General features: G+C 37.0%; 2 protein-coding genes across 2 annotated transcripts in view; one reads left to right on the top strand and one right to left on the bottom strand.

Annotated features, from left to right (window-relative positions):
• Positions 1-552: 552 nt before the first annotated feature.
• LOC121739455 (activating signal cointegrator 1 complex subunit 2 homolog) overlaps positions 553-23,717 on the bottom strand; it is a 78,207-nt gene continuing 55,042 nt past the window's right edge. The window contains exons 7-12 of the mRNA XM_042131943.1: positions 7,885-8,028; positions 5,701-5,826; positions 3,745-3,810; positions 2,765-2,902; positions 1,452-1,659; positions 553-1,024 (exon numbers count right to left, since the gene is read on the bottom strand). Of these exons, the coding sequence (XP_041987877.1) occupies positions 939-1,024; positions 1,452-1,659; positions 2,765-2,902; positions 3,745-3,810; positions 5,701-5,826; positions 7,885-8,028 (768 nt within the window). The 3' untranslated portion in view covers positions 553-938. The remainder of the gene's footprint in view (positions 1,025-1,451; positions 1,660-2,764; positions 2,903-3,744; positions 3,811-5,700; positions 5,827-7,884; positions 8,029-23,717) is intronic.
• LOC121739457 lies at positions 19,453-20,134 on the top strand. The gene has a single exon (XM_042131945.1). The coding sequence runs from the start codon at positions 19,488-19,490 to the stop codon at positions 19,881-19,883; it is 396 nt and encodes a 131-aa protein (XP_041987879.1). The 5' UTR covers positions 19,453-19,487; the 3' UTR covers positions 19,884-20,134.

The raw sequence follows: 23,717 nt of genomic DNA, 5'->3' as shown, positions 1-23,717 counted from the left end.
GCCGTACTTAGAGTGGAACATTAATTACTTAAATGTAATTAATTCAAAATTTTGACATAAGTGCCATACATCATCTGTCAAACTCTTTATAAAATTGAAGGTTAATCATAATTAAATGTCTCTGAGTACGGCGGTTAGTATGATTTGACCAGACGAAAAGTGTTCATAGACTTTAATTTTGCAGAAAAAGTAATATTTAAGTATGGTATGTTTCTTTAATTCGCAGTCAGTAACTTCAATTAAAATGAAAGAATATCTAATAATTTGTTAAGATCAACCCTCTAGCACAATGTGCTTGTTAGAGGGACAGATCGCAACGGTAGCAGAAGACGAGTGTAATACTAGTATTATGAAAGTAAATCAGGAAAACTGTAAATTATTATTGTATATATATTTATTAAAAGCCTTACATTAAACATGAATTTTCATTCGCCCGACAACACGATCCATCAATTAGTATAAATAATTGGAATTCCGTGTATTATTTGCTTTGAGGATTGAAATCGTGAAAATAAAACCAATTTCGGATCCAAAGGTTTATGAAAAACAAAATGAGAACAAAGAATAAAATTTTAATTTAGGGTCATAAAATATGTTAAATTACAATTCCTATGACAATAACACCGCAATGGTATCGATACTGATGTGGCCTGCGTTCTGACGTTGCTGCGGTCTGGTCGGGAATTCATACATGCACTTCTATTCCTCGCAGCGTTACTTAGAGAATTATCCTGATTATTTTAGATTATTACGCTCAATATAATATCTAGTAGGATGGTAACAGATTACTTTTATCTTTAACACGCTAATTTAAAATCTAATTCACCCCGGACATTGTAGGATTTGACGCTTATTTACATTTACCGTAACCGTAATGATAAATTAAAGGTGAATTTAAGATGGACGGAATGTAAGCCCGACGCGTCGCGGTCTAAGGCCTAGATACAGTCGCAGGCGCAGCGTTTGACGCGCTTCTCCTTGTTCACTAGCGCGTCCACGCTACGCACCGAGCGGGGCTGCATGTCTGAAAGTAAGTCAAAATTGTATTATAATAATGTAATATAAAAAAAAAACAGTTCTTTTTATCATATTAACAAATTTGTCATTGGCTCTTAATACGTATGCAAACTTTCGAACTAATTAGACTACTGGAGATAGGTAAAAATCGTGCTCAAAGATTCCGTACATACAGCCCGAGCTAAAAAAGAGCTTGTTAATACTTTATAGCAATAACTAAATTAAATTTTTACCAAACAGGAAAAATATAGCAGACGCGTCATAGTATTGTTTTGAACAGGGTTTCTAGTTAAAACCTATAATAGTGGTATCTAGTCATTATCATAATATTATTATGGTTACAATATTTTATGAAACAAATTTAAATACATCATCAATTCGTCCAGAACCAACACTTATTACGTCTTAAAAATTTCGTATCATTTTCTACTTACAGTGCGGGCGTTCCTCGGCGGGCAGATCTTGCGGCAAGAGGATGGTGCGCTGAGCGCGCTGCTGCATCTGCTGCTGCATCTGCTGCTGCATCTGCTGCTGCTGTTGCTGTTGTTGTTGCTGCTGCTGGTGCTGCTGCTCGTCGTCCGCTCGTCGCTCCGCCTCCTCCGCCTCCGCTGCCGCCGCCAGCGTGTTCACAATCGTCTTCACCTACAAAACAAATTACTGTAGCGCCTGCGAAAAAGCTAAAGACAAACTAAATAGGAATGTTGCTATATTTACTTTACATCACGATTTTTTTTGAATTTGAGTGATTAATGGTTTATTATATCAGGTTTATATTGAGTGATGGTAGCAGATTATAGAGTGAGAGCCCGCGAGGGCCAGACTTTCCTTCGTTTTCTAAATCTGAAAGTTTACCTGTTTGTGACCTTTACAGAGGTAAGAACGACCAGAAAAGATGGAGTTTCGGTCGCGGTTACTTTAGGAGGTATCCAATTCTGAAGGTTTACCTGACCTTCAAGAAACAGTAAAGCATTATTATTCATAGCTTATATTCTTCGCGGTAAGTGGAGGAATCTCGTCTTTCGCAACTTACCGCGACCTAAGCGCCATAGCTTACAAACAGATAAACTTTCAGCTCTACGAAACGAAGGAAGGTCTGGCCCTCGCTGGCTCTTGGTCCATTACGGCCTAATCCGAATAAATTAAATATTAGCAGTACCACAAAACGGAGCTATGCATTTTAAATCAACTTGACTGAAGATACACGTTTCATTGCTACAATTGAAATTTTTAGCTACACCTGTGTAACGTGTTACGTGATCCACTCTTGATGACCTTGATAAATTGTTCTACGCTGGAAGAATCTAACGGAAGAACGTCTAACGTCGTTTCAGTTCAGCACGGTGTGTGTGTGCGTGCGTACGACTAACGTATTTATGGGAATTATAATTGCATAAGTTGATACAAAACACTATGCAACAGATTTACCGCGGCAGTCCCCTATTGCCACGCGTATTTTTAGGCTTCCGTACCCAAAGGGTAAAAACGGGACTCTTTTATTAAGACTTTGATGTCTGTCTATCCGTCTGTCGGTCTCCAGGCTGTATATCAAGAACGGTAATAGCTAGAGAGATGAAATATTCGCCGATTATGTATTTCTGTTGCCGCTATAGTTCAACAAATACTAAAAACAAAATAAATTTAATAATTAAACAAAAAACACATTTTTTTCCTATTTTTGTTCTATGGTACGGAACTCTTCGTGCGCGAGTCCAACTCACACTTTGCCGATTATTTTATTATATCTCACCTCCTGCATGTCGTTGTCGATCTGCTGCTGGCGCTGTCCGGCGACGACGTCCTGCGCGGTGCGCTGGATCATGTGCAGGTCCTCGGGGGTCAGCTCCCACGGCATCAGCTTGCGACCCTCCATCTCCATCTTCTGGACCTGGAAGAATCCAATGGTCAATGAAAGTACTATCAGAGAAGTTGATTCGTAGGCAGTTGGCAGACCTACGAATTTTGGTCGCGTTATGTTAAACCCAGCCAACAGATTATGACGTCTTACATTGAGCTGTTGTTAATCCGACCAAATGACGTGGAGTGCCTACTTAAATATGTTAGTTTTCAAGTAAGTAAGAAATTAGAAAAACTCGTGTAAACTAGAAAATATCTTTTCGTAATCAAGAATAATCAAGATTATTATTTGACTACTTAGTACTTATATTATGTATTACGTTTTACTTGACACTAAGTCCGGGCGCGCACTAGCGGCCAGGCCGCAGCGGCCAGGTCGTGGCGGCCATCGAATGGTGTGGCCGCTGGTCGCGTTGCGGCCAGGTGCGCGCCGTCTATGGCGGTTTCATACTTAAGCTATCTATCTCGATGGCCGCCGCGACTTGGCCGCTAGTGCGCGCCCGGGCTAATGGCTGCACATTATGTTGTGCATTTTGAACTTTGAAGTAGCGTAAAATTATTTTAATAATAATATGCTTTTATCTTGCATAAACGAGCATAAAATCATGTATTATATTCGTATGACAAATAATTTAAATCCTTAAAGCGTTTTTATGTACTTAAGTAAACAGGAAATTTCGCTTTTAAAGGCCAGGAATTAGCTTGAACAAATCAATTAATTAATAGATCTATTCTCGGTCACCATCATTTTCAATTTTGAGGAACCCTGCACTAAAATATTACATAATGCCATTTTACTTGTCCATATTGGAAATGACATCGTAAAAGCATATTTCCGTGGTACATGGAAGTTTCGGAGTTAAATCCTATTACCTCGGGCTGCTCAATCTCTTGTGTGGGGGCCGGCTGCGGGACGAACTGGTGCAGTACGCTCTGTTGCTGGAACAATCGGGTTACCTAGTTAGTGCTAGACTTAGGACTGAGCCCTAAGTGCATTAAGGTACTAGAATACCTAAATACTTCAGTCTAACCGGGCCCATAGACGAGCAATTTTATTGCGCAATAACACGTATTGCGTTACAACATTATTGACTGTCTAGATTTGATGTTGAACATCGCGCGCCTTCAATCTAATTGTCAAATAAACTGCTCATTAAAATTGAAGCATGATATTGCACAATACAATAATTACCTATTGATCGTCTAGCCTATAGGAAATACCACAAGTATGTACCATCGAGGAAATTGATTCCTAGGCAGTTGTCAGATCAACGTCATTTGGTCGGATCATGTTAATTCAATGTTAATTGCGATCTGTCGGCTGGGTTGACGTAACGCGACCAAACTACGTAGATCTTCCATCTGCCTAGAAATCTACTTATCTGATAATACATGCAGTTTTCCTTCAACGATATAAGTAATTTATTATGTTTAATGTATGCGTTATATAAAATCAGAAAAAGTAAAACTTCAAAACCAATGAATGACCCGTAAAGAAAATTTAGCCCCAATTTCACCAACGTCTGTTAGTGCTAACAGCTTGTTAAAATGTCAAGTCTTCTCTTTCATTCATAAGAAAAACGAAAGAGGTAACGTGATACTAATTCGAGCGTTAACTTTAACAGTCGTTGGTGAAATTGGGGCTAAAGCACGATCACGTTATTATAATAGGTATTAACTACGTTAATAAGTGCTAAATATTAATGAATGTCGATGCAATTTTATGGTTTCAGCTCAGGCTTGATGTGAGAAGTTGCGTGGGCGGTGTTTGATCACGAAGGGCGTATATTAAACTTTGAAACAACAACCACTTGTTATTTTCTTGGATATTCCTCTGTTATTACATAAAAATTGATGTTAACATAAATCCTCCTTTATATTTCGTTGAACATTTGCCCGCGACTTTGCTTGTGGTATTAAAATAAAATTGTGTTATTACTATCACTTAAGTCCAAGACTTAAGTCCAATTCCCGAAACTTTTCCTTTCCCCTTAGAGTCCTAGAAATTTTCATCACAAAGAAGTAACCCGAACGTCTGCAGACATCACAGAAATACTAAAGAACACATAAATATGTGTGAGTGTGCAAGATTTTACGACGCTGCATTTGTCTTAGTTTGCCTGATCGAAGGCAATTTTACGCTATAGTAAGTACATTTAAACAGGACGGTAGAAAAAAAAATGAGTACTCAAAATTCACAGCACAATAACTCTTGTGGTCTTATCATCAAGAGTCGCTATGCTTTGAAACTTAGGCCCGGGTACCCTGCAGTCTTGCCCCACTATCCCCTAATATTGTGAATGAAAATTGCACGGTAGGTTGCCTATAATGGCTTGTAAAAGTTCACCTGAAAGCTTTTATTACGTTACGTGACCGTTAAAAAAGCTCTCGGCATCTGAAAAAAGTTAAAAGCTCATGTTGTCGATAAAATAGCGTACTTTCAGTTTCACTTTCATGATTCGATTTTTCCGAAACTGACCTATTTACAAGTACTTACTTTGAAATGGTTTTTCCTGTTTTTCTTTTTGCAGTTACTACGGGAGTGGTCCTGTTATTGACATTTTTCTCTTGCCAGGGATACCAAAACTCTCGGCAGCATTTTTTCCACATTATACACTATATTTTCACCAATTCGGTTTTTATCTGAATCCTTAGAGTGCTTACAGACGAACGGCACTTGTCGACGACACGCTTCGACGGCAATCGACGACAGCCGAGGAAAAGTGCCGTTCGTCTGTAAGAACTAAGAAGCCTCAGGAGATCAAATTCTCCATAATTCTAGCATATTGGAGATACTTACTACCTTGGTGTATATTATGATGTAATTACCTCGTTCTGGTCGTGTGCGGGCGGCGGCGGGGGGGCAAAGGGGCCCATGTTGTCGGCCATGTTGGGGGGGAAGGCGATCACGTGCATCTGCCGGGGGGGCATGTCTTCTCCGTCGGCCATGCGCTGCTGGAATTGGTATTTAATTGTGAATATTAATAATGTATGGTGGTACTACTCCTCCTATCTTCTTCTGATTCATTTCGTTGCGGGTCCCAAGACGACTTAAGCATGTACCTCGGGCTCCCTGAGATCATATCAAAGGGTTTTTTCATGGATGGATACCGCTGTCGATCCTGGCGACACAGGAGATACAGCGTCACGAAAAGGCTGTATGTATGGATCACATAAATAGAAAACTGACCTCTCTTATTCGATTAAAATGAAATATGTTTTTAGAACATAATGAAACTCAACAATGTGTTTTTGCTATAAAGAAAGTAATCGGCCATTGGCATTTCTTCGTAGACCATTAATCCATGATCGAAATAAACAAGGGCGAAATATTAAATTGCAATAAACAACCAATTAAAATGATCGTGGTGTGTTCATAGTTATACTACCTCTAAGTTTCTGAAATGAATTCTTATATCATTGTCATAAAGGTCCTCTCCGATGTAAGATAACTGCGAACGTCTAGCGGTTCGACAGCGAGCAGTCTCGGAACTGCGTCACGAGTCGTTCACCTCTCTCGTTGAGGTCCACAATAAAAACTATAAAATACTATATTTCAAAGTGTTATTTTGGGGTTAGTGTACAGTATAATTATCATGCAGTATAGCAGTCGTTTCCTTGAAACCAAACTCAGCATATAGACAAGCGCATGCCACGACTTAATACATTGTTTTGGGGTCTACATCAAGTTATCTGCGGGGCTAAAATGGTCACATTTAGCAATTCCTCTCAATCAATTCAGCAAATGAATTGTCAAAACTGTCAAACTGACAAATGTCAAATCAGTACAAAAATACAGAAATGAATTGCAAGCAGAGTTGCATTTTGCGATTTTAGAAAAATGAATCATATTATGATTCATATCATGATTCTTCAAAGCCACCATTTTAGCCCCGCTGATCTTCCTTAGGTATGAATTTATGTGTGCGCTTGATTAGCGTGGTCTGGTATGGAGATGGGCTCTTTCGAATTTACCTTCATGTCTAATGTCTATATTGGTTCTTGGATTGGTTGGAAGGAGTCGCTTTTGTATTTATCCTAGAATAGCGATTAGACCACCAAAATTGTATATTTTATCTGTTATTTATTGTTGTGTAGCATTATAATTTTGTGATTTGCTAAGATAGTATAACTTATCCTTACTTATTAATTTACTTATTAATTATTTACATTATGATTTATGATCAATGCCAAGGTAGCCGGTAGTGCGGGTACGAACCAGAATTAATAAAAGTACAAGTAAGTTTTCGGGCCCGCGACCGAATCGAGGAGATTGACCTCCGCCGAGTAATCGCGGGTTTGTTGACGACATCTATTGAACTTGTGACTTGCGAGCAAATATTCGTGTAACGGTAGTAGGTGCTATCTTTTGCACAGACACAATATTATGTTGTCATGTTTGTTAATGTTATTATAGATCACTGTTATATTGTTGTTGGCCTTGTTGCTTTAACAGATTTGGATTAAATGTTGTGTCTCACGTTATATTACTTTAGACTGAAATTTCTCTATCTTTAAAGGTGCCGGTTGGCAGCGGGCGACATGAAGCGGTGGCAGACGACGTGTCGTCGCGACACTACTGTCACAGTATAGCAATATTATATGTCATATTGCTATACTGTGCTACTGTTTTCTATTTATTTCCATGGAAAGTGTCACTAGCTTCGTGTCGCTAGCTGCGGAGGGTACTCATAGAAATACATAGAAACCAGTAGCGACGCGAGGACATGTCGTCTGCTGCCGCTTCATGTAGCCGACTTCCAACTTATACCTTTAATGTCTAGATATAGAAACATAGATAATACTCGTGATAGTCATACGTCATGGCATATTATCATAATGTGTATTCTGTATGGCCATCGGCTCTCAAAATATTACTATACCTTCCTTCGCTTTCATTAAAACTACTACGAGACATAGAACTGTATTTTTTCTTAAATTAACTAATGATCAGCACGAATGAAAAATATGTATAAGAGAAGCAGAAGCAAGAGTTCTCAGTGGCGGATTTACCTCATTTTGCTGGGGCTGCTGGGGTAGGGGCGGGGGCGCGAACATCATGTCGGGGCCCTGCGCGGGCACGGCAAACACGCGCTGCACGTGGATGCGCATCTCGCGGGGCGGGGCCATCTGCTCCTCGGAGGAGTCCCATGGCAGCTGGGGACAAAGGAAACAGTCAGTACAAGAAGCACGTTACTTCGTAGGGCGTCCATGCCCATTGTCCATCTATCTATAGCCATTCAATCTAATTTAGCTAAAATATTATAGGATTCATCGTAATGTTTCGTTGACTGCAGATTTTAAAAGATACACGGTCTATATGGCCTTTCAAAGCTAGCAATAGAGGAAAAATACGAACGCGTATAGAGAATATTCACCAATCTTTGTTTGATTCACGTTGATTGAGCTTACTAAATAAATATTTTGCAATTTATGATTCTTAAATCGTAAAAAGCTCTGTTTTGTTTACACCACAGAAAAGAAAAAAAGTACCGATTACACATGTACATATCCGAAGCGAAATCGGGACCGCTAGTAATATAAATGCAAATTAAATAAATAAACATAAAAACCAATCAGTGAGCAGTGCATCTCGCGAACAAAGAACGGAGGTGTATGAATAATACATGGACATACTTGTGGTCACCACACGAGCGACGACCTCGCTGTGACGTCTTAATTATACTCTACTAATAGAGATCACGAATAGTAAAGTTAATACGGAACCCTAAAAATAATATAGTGAAGAAGAATGTTGTAAAGAAGATTGACCCAAGTGTTTAAAGTGTAACGACGCCACCGCAAATATGCGAATAGAAAATGTGTCGTTTCGATATCGAGAAAGTTATTTGTCTACTCTCGATCTTTTTATGAATTACGCAAAAGGTACTTTGTACCGTTATAAAACCAGCAATCGAGAAAATAAAAAATGAAATTCGTATTCAATCATGTAAGTCATATTTTATATCATTGCTTTTTTGTTGCGCTAAAAATTAAATAGGTAAGGCTCGTAAAACGTGGGGGAAGATATATTTTTATGATCGAAATCTTGCCGGGCATAAAATATGAATATGCGTTTCAGTACGTATTTTTATGATAAAAACATATTAAATATTTTAAAAGGCTTTTTTAATAAAATATTAGCAATAGCACTGTTATTATGTCGAAAGTAACACAACAACAACAAAATATTATCATGCGTAGTGTCTCAACGAAGCTTATGACTCTCTAATCTACATACAATGACAACTCATCATATTATAAGTAAGCATTGTTAAGTACAAATCTGACTCTATCAAAAATATTATGAATACTGACAAAACTTTTACGGCGGTTCCCAATATTTGATCTATCTCTGGTTTTGCCCTACTAGAGATAGGAATAGCTCACATTAGACATTAGAGACATATATTTTATGTCAATTGTGAGCTATTTCTATCTCTGGTAGGGCAAAACCAGAGATAGATCAAATATTGGGAACGGCCGTTAATGATCAATAAATGTGTCCGAAGTTCGTTACTTACGCGAGCACCTTACGAGTGTCTTTTTAGCATATATTTGTTTTATCGGTTGTAAATGATTCACATTTACAACTGATAAAACGCCAAGTTTATACACAGCAGTTACTTTAATCCTAAAAACATCATTCACTAACTCCAAAACAATACACACACTAATAGGTTTGATGACAGAACAAGTAATGCTACTTATGTCGGAGAATTATTCGGTCACGGCGTGACAAATGCTATGGAGACAGGTTATAGAGGAGCCTGGACAGGCGGGTCCCGGAGGACTCAGGCACAGAATAGATAATAGACTCGGGATAAATTATTCCCTAAATATTAAGGGCGAAGCGTCTCTTTTGCTTCCCTTAAAGAATCTTAATTAGTATAAAATAAAATAACTTGGTTTCTTGGATTTTATATATATTTTGTAAGGGCCTCAAGAGAGTTGTATTATGATGAGCATTTGCTATGGCGGTACTTTCGAACTTTCGATTTGATAGTATTTTAAAAAGTTAAAACCGCCTTCAAAATTGTACGTAATTGAGAATTAAAATTGCCTTATCTCAAAAACTACTGAACCGATTTTGATGTAACTTGGAGCGTACTAGTTCCGGAGATATGCGAACACAAACATAAAACATACATAGATACATACATACATACATACACTTTTAAAATTTGGCACATTTGTTCAGACACTGAAATAGACGATATACAAAAACTGGGCAGTTCTGGAAATATTACATACATACGCGTCGAATTGATAACCTCCTTTTTTTGAAGTCGGTTAAAAATAAATGTGGTAACATAATAACATCCTGTGTTTCGTTTAAGAATAATTTTCAATTCTGTTTTTTTTAGTAAATTAACCTTTTTTGGGGATATTGAAATTAAAAAATTCATACTATTTTCGAAGTGTCCATCTATACCTATTACCCTATTAGGTACCTACTAATGTTATAAATGCGAAAGTGTGTTGGTCTGTCTGTCTGTTACCTCTTCACGCCCAAACCACTAAACTGATTTTGCTGAAATTTGGTTGTTTAGCACATAAGATACTTTCCAAAAATACATCCAAAAAAATTGACTTACTTACGGTTCCCGCGATATAAACAAATTTTGGTGCAACGGAGTTGCGAGCGGCGTCTAATATATTTTAATAACATACATTATAACATACTTATGGCCTGCTTCACCACTTTCTGATAAAGTGCCTAATAATAGGCTATTCACAACTTTTTTGACAGATTCTCTATACTTGATCTGTCAAGTTAATTGATGGATAGCCTTATCAGGTAGTGGTGAAATAGCCCCTTAGTTAAATTTTATTATGATTTGCTGTTAGAATTTTGCTGATACATATTTATTAGGAGGGGTTCAGAAGGCTTGTCTTTCGGGACCGTTCGATGCGGGTCTTAAGATAATATTCGGTGTGCAATAAATTGTCGTATCTTTGGACCCCGACTAATACTACCGGACGATACGTCTTTTTTAGGGTTCCGTAGTCCGTACCCAAAGGGTAAAAACGGGAAAAAACACGACTTTTGGCCTATTTTTGCTCTACAACGTTGTCTTGCAAAAAATATCCTTGATCATTGGATAATTTTTTATATTTGCATGTTTAACACACAGAATAAGCCGCTATAAGAAAAAAAAGGATCAAAATGTTTTATTACAATTACCCCGGTATTAGTCACTTTATTGTCTCACTTTTTGCTATCAGATTCTGGTAGACCTATTAGTGATTTATGATATTGTCGATCTATTGGCGTGTTTCAAATAAAAGTGATTTGTAAATACCAGGGTGATGCTGAATGTATGCTTGAATTTTAATAAATTGGTTTTACTTTGGAAGCTGATATCATGAGTATACTCATGAACAAAATAGGATATTAATAAGGTGGAAAGGAATATTCATATACTGAAGATTATTGGTGTATTTTTATTATAATTTTGTGGCTTTCAAATTATGAGTTATAGTGCTCTAAAAAGCGGTAAATTACGGCATCTCCGTAGGGCATCACCCATATATTATATTAACTTCATGGCATCACCGCCTTAACAGTAGCTTACAATATCAATTACCAGCTCTAGATTTATGTATAGGCAGTATAGGCCATGGCCTATGAGCGTCAGCATCCTATGGCGTCCTAGTAGGCGTAAATGGCCTATACTCATAAAAAAATATAAACCCGGCCCTGTCAATTATAACAACAAACTATTACTTGTATACAATATATTTTATATTATTATAGTCACCCGTGGGCCGCAGCCCATTATCCTGTATAGATTTGATACTATGTATTCGTGTAGCGTCCCATGATATGACGGAACCAAATAACGCGGAAGAGTCGCTCCTTTGTCGTCTCGTCCTCTATTTACATACAATGTTTGAGTTTATATTTTAGTTAATCTAGTGTAAACAAAAACTTGGGTCACGATGTTCTGACGTAGCAAAATAGTGAACTGCACCCCACTGACTTTCGAATGTAAAGCAGCGGACAGAGGTGGTGGCATTTTCTAGGAACTTGTGAAGCTATATGGACCTAGTACCAAAAAAATTAGCGTTGCTTAAAGAACAAACAAAAATAGCTGTATCTAAAAATGCATGACTGCCAGAAATCATGTCTCTCCCATACAAAACTCTACATTGAACATTTTGTGAAAAGTGATAACCTTTCCCAAGAAATGAAATATTTTTTTTACTTACAAGATTGTCTCATTTAAAGTATAGAATATACACATCACTATCTTTATATTATATCACTAGCTTTCTAAATTAATATTTTCACTAGCTATTTGACCGAGCTTTGCTCGGTATTCGAGAAAACACGAATAACACATTTTCTAAAAATGATTCCTAGCTAGATCGATTTATCGCCCCCGAAACCCCCTATATACTAAATTTCACGAAAATCGTTGGAGCCGATTCCGAGATATATATATATATATATATATATATATATATATATATATATATATATATATATATATATATATATATATATATGAATTGCTCGATTAAAGATATAAGATAACATAAGTTAAGAGAGTACTGTAACTTAATCCATAATCTCAGAGCTCTGTTTAGGGTTGATTCAGACTGCAACGCGAGGCGTAGATGCATTTCTAAATTTATATGAATTTGACAGATTCGCAAGACGTCACGCAATTGAAATCTGTCAATTCCATACAAATTTACTCGCCTCGTCGCGTTGCGGTCTGCACTGACCCTAACTGTGTAATCTGTTAAATCTACTGACTATCAATATTTAACAAGATAGATATCGATTGACAATATTCAATTTAGACTTCGTGTTAAATTTTTATCAGATTCGAGACACGTGTAACATGGCCTCTATAAGGGCGAGATTAATAACTTCGCTACGAAGGTTTATTAATATTGCCTTGATTGTATTTTGAATACATTTATTACTTTACACATATTAAAATTGGCTTTAACGCGTCCTATAATATATTATTAGTTATTTATTTATTTCAGTCTACGAGCAGTAAACAGAACATGTATTCCAGTTAACTTCAGATTAAATACTATCATGAAATGTAGATAATATGAGATGTATCTAAGGTAATATAACTTTCTATTGCAATATTTAGGCTTTTATCTAACTTCTACTTTTTTAATGAAATAAGGGGCAAACAAGCAAACGGGTCACCTGATGGAAAGCAACTTCCGTCGCCCATGGACACTCGCAGCTACAGGTGCGTTGCCGGTCTTTTAAGAGGGAATAGAGTAATAGTTAGGGAGGAGAATATGGGAGGGTAGTGGAGGAAATATGGGAGGGTAGGAAGGGAAAAAGGGTAGGATTGGGCCTCCGGTAATCCCACTCACCCGGCGAAACACAGCGCAAGCGCTGTTTCACGCCGGTTTTCTGTGAGCCCGTGGTATTTCTCCAATCGAGCCGGCCCATTCGTGCCGAAGCATGGCTCTCCCACATCAAATTTTATTACTTTAAATGTCTTCTTTAATTTTTAATATGAATCAAAGAATTTTGATTGAAAACCTTTTATTTTATTTTATGTATAGAAGGTAAATAACTTTAAAATTTTAAAATTTCCTGTACTTATAAAATTTAAATACACGACAATCACTTAATAGGATTCTATCATAGGATAAGTCTTTAGAAAGGTAAACCTAACCTTCCTTAAAATAGACTCTTCAATATTTTCTTAAATGCCGTTGCACTAAAGGTTTTAAACTTAAAACATTTATAGAACCATTACTTAACAAGACGTATATAAACCAAATTATGATAATGATCTAAATGATAAGTAACGACCAAGATCCGAAGGTGTTCGTAAAATGTTAACCTTCTTTAACTAAACTAGTTGCTGTCCGGATCCGTAGAACCTGATACAGCCTCGTTTCCGGCCGGTTGTGGTGCCCTTCTCCTTAATTACATCAAATATTAAATTAATAATATTCAAGCGTATGTTAATTTTTAATCATCTGTTTATGTTGTAATCTGTAATTTCTAATTAGTTATGTTTTTCTAACTTTAATACTTAGACCCTTGAAGTTTTTGAGAGTTGTAGTCCTTCTGTACAAACTCTACATATTTATAAAATAATAGACACTAAAGAGAATAAGCTATAAAAATACTTGTATATTTATTTTATCTTCACACAAATACTTCTTTATTGTATTAACTGGTATTCTAATTATAGTTAGCCCCAATTTCACCAACGACTGTTAAAGTTAACGCTCGAATTAGTATCACGTTACCTCTTTCATTTTTCTTATGAATGAAAGAGAAGACATGACATTTTAACAAGCTGTTAACACTAACATACGTTGGTGAAATTGGGGCTAAATATATTAAATTGTAAAAACTAATAAAGATTAAATTTCTGAGGCTATCGCCATCATAAGAAAGTAGATCTCGCCATAAAACACGCAGAAACTCTAATACAACTTTCTGCTCTTTCCTATTAAATCGCTGATTGTTTAATTTACGACAATGTATAAACGTTTCTCCGGACAAATATGGATGTTTAAATATACATATTAGAAAGTGAATAAATAATGGAGCAAAAGTGTTGTAATAGAATCATCGTTCTTATATTATTATTTTAAAAATTATTAAATACTAGCTATTTGACCGAGCTTTGCTCGGTATTCGATAAAACACGAATAAAATGTCATTTTCTAGAAATGATTCCTAGCTAGATCGATTTATCGCCCCCGAAACCCCCTATTTACTAAATTTCATGAAAATCGTTGGAGCCGATTCCGAGATTCCAATTATATATTTATATACAAGAACTGCTCGTTTAAAGATATAAGATATTTTAAACACTTTAGAAAAAACAGATAAAGTTGAGTCAAAGCAACTAAATTTCGAACTTTTAACATCTCCCATGCATTTTAAATTCAATATATTTTGATAGGGTACTGCTATGCAGCAGTCAAAATATATTCCTGTTCACCCGTCTAAATTCTAATAATATTATTATCTCAATATTATAGTTTGTGCGTTTTATGATGAATATATGCGTGACACATTATAATTGACAATAGTAGGGAAGTTACCAAACAAAAATTAATCGATAGTTTAAAAATATCGAATCACTTCGTAAAGAAATTGCAATCGAAATTATCGATTTCGTACTGACATTTCAGTGGTGCCGGCAATTTAAGATGGCCGCCCTTTTTTATCGATTTGATTTCGATTCAACAGTGTCAATCTCTATTGACATAAGTTCCGTTTCATGCATCTGAAATTTTTCAAATGTTTTCGTAACAATAATTTTTCACAGTTAATATTTATAATTTTATATTAATAAGTTGGCATTTAGCAACTTTTCATTTTTATTTATTTACAATTATAGGAGACATTTGTTTTTGTAGATGGAATATAATTTATTACATTTTGATTTTTTTTGTTTTCTTGTAAAAAAAAACCCGTAGCAAGGAATATGAGAAGTGTCAAGTATTAGAAAGTTTTACTTTCAATAATTGCTCATTTAGAATACAATTACTAGCTGGATATATTATATTCAGGATCGAACCTTAGGCAAATAACGTAGCATAGCACCATTAATAATTTGAAATATACACAGCCCCCCTAGACAAGTGGCAAAACGCTAACGCTAGCGCTAACGCTAACGTTACAAAATGTATGGATTAGTTATTAGATTAGATGATAAGTATTCGCTAGCGAAGCGATGACTTATGTCGAATCGCATACATTTTGTAGCGTTAGCGTTTGCCACTTGTCTAGAAGGGCTGCTCTACTATCCACTCACGTTCTCGTACAATTTTAAGCACTTAAGTGTCACCTTCAACTTTGTTAGCTACTCATCCATACTTAATATTATAAATGCGAAAGTATCTCTGTCTGTCTGTCTGTCTGTCTGTCTGTCTGTCTGTCTGTCTGTCTGTCTTGCTTTCACGCCAAAACTACTGAACCGATTGCAATGAAATTTTGTATACAGTTATTCTAGAGTCTGAGAAAGGACATAGGCTACATTTTGATGTGGGAAAATATCTTATTTCCATGAAAATATCGATGAAAATTAATTCGCATTGCGCGTGGCCAGCGCTCATGCCGGGGGTCCTGGGTTCGAGTCCCGCAGGCGGAACAAAAAGTTTTCAATGTTCCTGGGTCTTGGATGTGTATTAAAATAAAATTTCAAAAATCTTAAACATATTTTATGTATAATATTATAAAAAATCCAAAAATATATCGATGGAATGAACATTTTAGTTCTAATACGATTCAACAGATGGCGTTTTATTTTTTACTTTATTGTAACATAGAACTAATCATACTTATTAGTTAGTATGTTTTTGTTTATAGTTTTTAATACGTTAGAATATTATGTTTAATAATAATATTATCACTTGGTATAATAATAATCAATCTATCTTATCTTATGTAGAACTCCTAGTGCATTTCTAATCCATACTATCCATACTAATATTATAAATGCGAAAGTATCTCTGTCTGTCTGTCTGTCTGTCTTGCTTTCACGCCAAAACTACTGAACCGATTGCAATGAAATTTTGTATACAGTTATTCTAGAGTCTGAGAAAGGACATAGGCTACATTTTGATGTGGGAAAATATCTTATTTCCATGAAAATATCGATGAAAATGAATTCGCATTGCGCGTGGCCAGCGCTCATGCCGGGGGTCCTGGGTTCGAGTCCCGCAGGCGGAACAAAAAGTTTTCAATGTTCCTGGGTCTTGGATGTGTATTAAAATAAAATTTCAAAAATCTTAAACATATTTTATGTATAATATTATAAAAAATCCAGAAATATTTCGATGGAATGAACATTTTAGTTCTAATACGATTCAACAGATTTTTACTTTATTGTAACACTAGCTGTTGCCCGCGACTTCGTCCGCGTGGACTTTAGTTTATAGCGCACGGTGTCAACAAAATGTGTGTCTTTAAAAACTTTTTAAGACCCTGGTAAGTGGTACCCCTCTTAGGGCTGCGCTACACCGGAATGGCAGCGCTGAAAGTGCTCGCCTCGCCGCTACCATTCCGGTGTAGCGCGGCCCTTAATCAAAATACCCAAAAACAGCTGTGCAGTGTGCACATAATCTATACTAATATTATAAATGCGAAAGTATCTCTGTCTGTCTGTCTGTCTGTCAGTCTCGCTTTCACGCCAAACGCCAAAAGTATCTCTGTATGTCTGTCTGTCAGTCTCGCTTTCACGCCAAACGCAAAACTACCGAACCGATTGTAATGAAATTTTGTATACAGATAGTCTAAAGCCTGAGAAAGGACATAGGCTACTTTTTTACTGGTAAAAAGGGTTGTAAGGGGGTGAAAATGCGTAAATTTGTTAAAATTAAGTTAGTTCCAACAATTCATAATAGATGGCGCCGTGCGTCTTCTACATCGCGCTAACGCTTGCTCAAAAGTCTTTCTATAAGACGTGGTATCATCTTACATTTAAGTTTCGATTTTTTTTCGATTGTTATATCTATTCTACGGTATTAAATAAGTCAGTACTTTATCTGTGCAGTGACGTAACCTTAAATCTATCAATGATAAATAGTTTATGGGTAAAGTTGTGTAATTGGAGGGCTAAATAAGCTTTAAAATTTGGCATAAAATATAAAGTTTAATATAAAAAAATGAAATACTTATCGTGTGCACACTGCACAGCTGTATTGATTTAAGGGGTACCAGGGTTTTTTTATAAAAGCTTTTGACACCAATTTTGTTCACATCACGCGCTATAAACTGAAGTCCACGCGGACGAAGTCGCGGGCAACAGCTAGTAAAATTATAATTTTTCATGTCAAATGTAAATACACAGAAAATGATATTAATTTTAACCAATTTGAATAAGTCATTGGAGTTTTTACTTCCTCTAGGTTGTTTAGCCTCGGCGGTAGCGCCGCGCGATGCGGCTACAGCAATCATTTGTGAATATTAATGAAACGATTGAAATTACATAATGCGACCTTAGAAATATAATAATTTGTAAGTTACCAAAATTAAAATCTTCTCCTTTGATAAATAGTAGAGTTGCTCAAAGCAGCTTGCTCTACCTTCTCTTGTTAAGCGCTGCTTGTAATGAGGGTGTTTGACGTTTGTACCCTATTTAAAAACTAACTGGTACTATAATGAATAAGGGTTTGGAAACAAATTAATTAAAGGGCGGTGTCGTCCTTACGGTAAAATTCCATGTAATTTGCATAAGCACTTCAATAACAAATGTATGCAACTCCTACAAGTATTTTCCTTGTAAGGGTTGATTCAGACCGCATCGCGACGCTTAGATGCATTTCTAACTTTGTACTGAATTGACAGATTGGCATGTCACCTCGCACAATTGAAATCTGTCACATCCATACAAATTTATGCCGCACCGCGCTTCGCCTCGCCTCGTCGCGTTGCGGTCTGTTGACCCTAAGACACCAAAAACAACATCGCTCATTGATGTATCTAGGATTTAGCAATCAGCATGTTTTCAACAAATCACAACAAAAACATCCAACATCAAGCTATCTAACGTCTTAATGCTCCGAAAGATTAAATAATATTATCCTTGAAAAAATCGTGCTCCGCTATAAATACGTAATTTGAAATACTTACGACGTTGGAGCTTTATTTATTTATCATCCGAGCACGCGTCACTTATTTACTTTACAACAAACAACGAGATTATCTCCAGCTGATATTTATAAAATTGGTCATAAGGTTTTGCCTTATCATTTAAATCACTGCACAGTAATCAATAAATAACGTTGAAGCAACTTAATTTTTCATCCAAAGTATGATATCGTTTTTGGTGTATAAAAAGAGAAAACGTTTAGAAAATTATTAATAATTATCATATTATGTGTAGAAATGTAAACCCAGAAAAAACATTGAAAGAGTAAATTATGCCAATTAAATAGAGTAACCGAGTACTTGAAAATGTATGGTAAGTTTTCTAGGATATTGTGCGCGCTACTAGTACAAACTTTTCCTCTCTACGAAACCTAAGATTACTTTTATTAATTTTCCGACAATTTCAAATTATTAAGTAGACAATTAAATACTACATGTAAAATCAAACGAACACGTCGTAAATCTATAAACAGTGTTCATTTAATATTGTTTGGCTTTTACAAAAAATAACATAATATAACATAATAAATTATCTATTTTTTACCATAAACAGAACTAAGAATCGATTTCCTTATTTTTTACTAATTTCAAAAACCAATATCGCTCATTAAACACTACACACCGCAAGAAGCATAAAAAACATCGTCAGGAAAATCTCCGCATAAATTTGATTATAAACAAAACTTAAATGTTACGTCTGCACATTAGAGACGAGGTGTGATATAATGTATGCAAACCGCACGCTAGCACTGATCACCTCGTAATTGCAAGGAATATTTAGAACGAGGACGCATACAAACTAATATAAAATCAAAAATATTACGAAGAAAACGCGGACGAGTCGCCTCGGCCTCGGAACCTGCGATCGATTACCCTACCAAGTTCAAGAGCGGCCCGCACGACAGCAAAAAATGTGTACTCAAATTAGGAACGAATGGTGCCGATCTTGCACTTATATAAATGTGTTGCCAGCGCGCGCGCCACACACTCGCCGTCGCTCGCCATGTACGCGCTCGCGCTGCTCCTGGCGCTCGCCGCCCCCGCCGCCGCCCTCGCCGCCCCCGCCCCCACCCCCGTCCCCGCCGACCGCACCGGCTACGAGCGGGAGATCGAGGCCTACCAGGTGCCCAAGCTCCTCGACTACGTCCTCAACGAGGAGTACCTGCTGAAGCAGCGGAACAGGGGGAAGCTCATCACGCGCGTGCGGCCGGAGGAGGCCGTCGCCTCCGACAACGTGATCCTCGAGTCCAACATCGTCAAGATCCTGAAGCCGAGGAAGCTGGGCGGGGAGCTAGTGCGGCAGCGGCGGGGCTACAACCTGGAGAACGTGGTGGTGCCGGCGCGGTACCCGTACCTCCCCGTCCCTCGGTACTACAACCGTTTTCGCAAGTGGGGCTAGCGCCGGACGAATGTCAAGGCTGCGCGTGTAAACAATGGGACGCCGCGGGCCGAGGGCAGCGCGCCCGGGGCCCAGACTAGTTATGTAGTGCGCTGTGCGGCTATAAGTGGCTGTGAAGTGCGTGCCGACCGCCGCGCTCCCGTCGCCCGCTCCTCGCTGCGACGGTCGAGCTAGGACAATAATAATATGTGAATGCTGACTAATTTTAGTGATTTTATTTAAGTATAGAGATTAAAATTATTCTATGTTAACCTTTTATTTTATTGCTGGCCCTCGTGCGTGTGACTAGCGCAGTCGGATTAATATTTTACGAATGCATATTATGCTATGAGATAAATCAACGTCTATTTAAAATCCTTACAAGGTAGTATCAATCATTATTTAGCGGCGAAGTCTTATCTAGCCTAAATCTATAGGTCATAATTGGTATAAATACTGGCAGCGGCTGTAATTCATTGTCGCACGAAATGTTATTATTACGATACCTCCGAGGATCATTTTAAATTATGTTGTCCCTGAGTTATAACATAATAGATATTTTAATTAATTTTATCATGTGAAAAATTCATTCACATATTAGAATTTTTACAATTTTAACAACAAAATATAATACTGAAGTACCAAGTCAGTAGTCAGAGTACCTTCAACGAAACCAGTGTGGCAAGCGAAGTTCGAGCAAAGGAATTGGCTAGCCAGCGTTAATTTCGTACTTCCTGTACCATCAGAGAAATTAGTTCACAGGCAGTTGCCGGACCAAAGCTATTTTCGCGGGTTAACTATATCAAGTCTAGTCGTAAACTGTAGGGTGGGGTTACTCATTAGTTATTACTTATTAGGAAAATTTTCCCTGAACTCAATGAAGCGTGTTTTGTCTATTGGCGTATAATTAAATTCGCGTGTTAGTAGTTAGAGGACGTTACAGCAATTATAGTATGCCGTTAGCCGTATTGCCGACATCGACTTCGGGCCGCGGGTTACAAACGCAACAGTTCGGTGCCGTGATCACAGACCATAATGAACAATAGACTATACCTTCATTAGGTCATACAAATTACTTCTAACGGAAAATGTTCAATTAAAGACAAAGTTTCACGAATGCCCAGTAGGAGTTTATCTAATCGATACCGTTGTTGATTGGTTAATATTTTGACGTTAACCAATCAAAAGCAATAGCGAACAGATTAAACTTTTTTACTGAAAAATGCCTCATAAACCGGGCATATTATCGTCTTTTTCATATCTACATCACGATGGCTGAAAATTCATAGGTATGTCCTAGTCTACATTATAGGAATAAATGAATAACGATCTTCAAAGTGAAGTCATAATATGAATCGTGGTCTGTCGGCTGGAGTTAACCTAACCTTACCTGCTCATTGCTATGCATCGATTTCTTTAATATTTCGATAAAGTCCTTATCGAAATATTAGATATCGATTTTTTGTGTATAAGTAATATATTTAATTAATCAAAGTATGTACCATTGTTATCGATGCATTTTTGCCATATTAAGGGTAGTTCGTTGATCTCTTTACTAAAAAAAACGCAGGGACGAGAGTCAATAAATTCATTGAATGCGGTTTGGAGTGCCACATCAGAGTTGAATGTTTTACCTTGTAGGAAGTTATCCAAATTCCGAAAAAATGGTAATTTGTTGGTTGGTCCGGGGAGTACGGCGGATGTCGCAGACATTCCAATTACAGCTCTTCCAGTTTTGCGGCAGTCTGTTGTGCAGTGTGTGGTCTAGCGTTGTCCTGAAGCAGCAGTGGCCTAGAGCGACTGACCAGCCTTAGTTGTGTAGCAGCTAGTTTTTTTTTTTTTTCACTGTCACCAAACACTCACAAGTAACTTTATCGGAGTCAATTTTCGCTTAGGACAGGATTTGGCTGATTCTCTAGGGGATAGTCATTGCGACGAACGCTTCAGATTGTCGTAAAGGATCCATTTCTCATCACAAGTAATGATCTGATTTAAAATCCCTTCATTCGTCGACGCGTGTCTTCTGGTTTTGTTTCACTCAATTCATGAGGTATCTTTCAAGTTTTTTTTATCTTCTCAATTTGCTTCAAGTAGATTAAAGCAGTTTTATCACTTAAACCGAAGCCTGCTGCAAACTCTGATTTGGTCTCGGGTCGTCCACGGGGCTTGTTCATTATTCTTCGAGCTGTTTCTGCAGCACTCGTGCCACGGTAGAACTCATATTCATAAATAAAGCGATATTTCAATTTTTCCATTGTGCGTTATGAACGACTCCAAAGAAAAAATAATCTAGAAAAAACAAATAAATGACTGTTTTGGAAATTGGAAACTCAAAAAAAATAAAAAAAAACTTCGAGAGAAAAGCAGGAAAACATGGAAAATCATTTTATGGCAAAACAACGTTTGCCGGGACAGCTAGTTACTAATATTAACAATTTCTATTCATGTTTCTAGCTAAAAAAACGGCACCACAGGCTCCTCAGGGTTTATTTCTCGTTTGTTTTTGTTGGCGCAGACTTAACCCTAAACAGGTAGGAAGAAGCCACTCGTTAATTTAATTTGATCTCGGAAAACTAAGACTTTATACAAACGGGATGTCGCTTGGCCTTTAAAAATAAAAGTGACCTTTAATTTGAACTTAGTTATCGAAATTAATCTACATTAGGTACCTAGTTATTTCGAAAACTTGAATCTCGATCGCAAAATATCGTAATAGCACAATAGACATAACTACCAGTAGTTCGATTGCAAAGAAACGGACAGGTTTCAATATCTGTCAAATTCGTCGGGTTTCACTAGGATTATGAACGGAATGTGCCTCGCGCTGGCTGATATAATTTATTTTTAAATATTTAAAATAAAGATTTCAAAATTGGATTCTGACAACTTTAATCATATGTGCCAAAACACTAACAACAATACGACCAAAGAGGAACACGTCCAGCGAATATGTCATAGTTTTAAATTCGTAGGTAACAAGTTAACAACCCTAGCGACGATTTTCGTCATAATACGTCAAAATTAAAAATTTCAACATCAGTTCTAAGTCGGCATACTCTATCATTCTGTCTACTCTGGTAATACTGACTATTGACTTACCGCGGTGTAATTTGCGAGTTGTAGGTGCCTAGTGCCTACCAAGTGCCTACTTCTTTTGCTGTATTAGGCAAACGAGCAACCAGACAACAAACGGTCACCAGATGGAGAGCAACTTACAACTACCGTCGCCCATGGACACTCGCAACATCAGAAGAGTACATTTGCTGAACTTCAACTGAATTCTTAAGGATCGCCTTATTATTATTAAATTCGTTACGGTTGTGATGATTATCCTGTCATCACAGCATCACAAACGTAACGAATTTAATACATAAATAGAATAATACGTGTGGCACTAGGGGACTGCCGCGGTAAAGGGATTGCATAGCATTTTTTATCAAGTAATGCAATTGTAATTATTTATTTATTTTACTTATTTATTTTATTTATGTTGTATTTTTTTCTTTTAATGAATGAATAAGAAGTTATTATTGTTTAAAATATTTTTGTTATTTTACAATATATATATGTCGCAGACGACTGGTTAAAAAAGCCATTCAATCAAACAGCTAGCCCTTTGACTTAACAACGCCATTCAATCAAACGTCTAGCTTTTTAATTGAATATTTAAGTCGTTCAAAACGTTCAACACTACAGCTGATTCAAAAGCCGCCGTTTGATTGAATTAGCTCAGCGCTCACCACCGCGCGGCGGCGCTAGGTGCGTTTTGTTTACAATATGGCGTCAACTGTACTGTTAAATGAAACTTTTTGATAATGAATTTTGTCATCATTATAAAGATTATCATATTTTATA

Source organism: Aricia agestis, chromosome Z (genome assembly GCF_905147365.1).
Source record: "Aricia agestis chromosome Z, ilAriAges1.1, whole genome shotgun sequence".
Taxonomy (NCBI): domain Eukaryota; kingdom Metazoa; phylum Arthropoda; class Insecta; order Lepidoptera; family Lycaenidae; genus Aricia; species Aricia agestis.
Note: the sequence above shows the minus strand (reverse complement) of the source record. Positions and strands in the feature narration are given on the sequence as shown.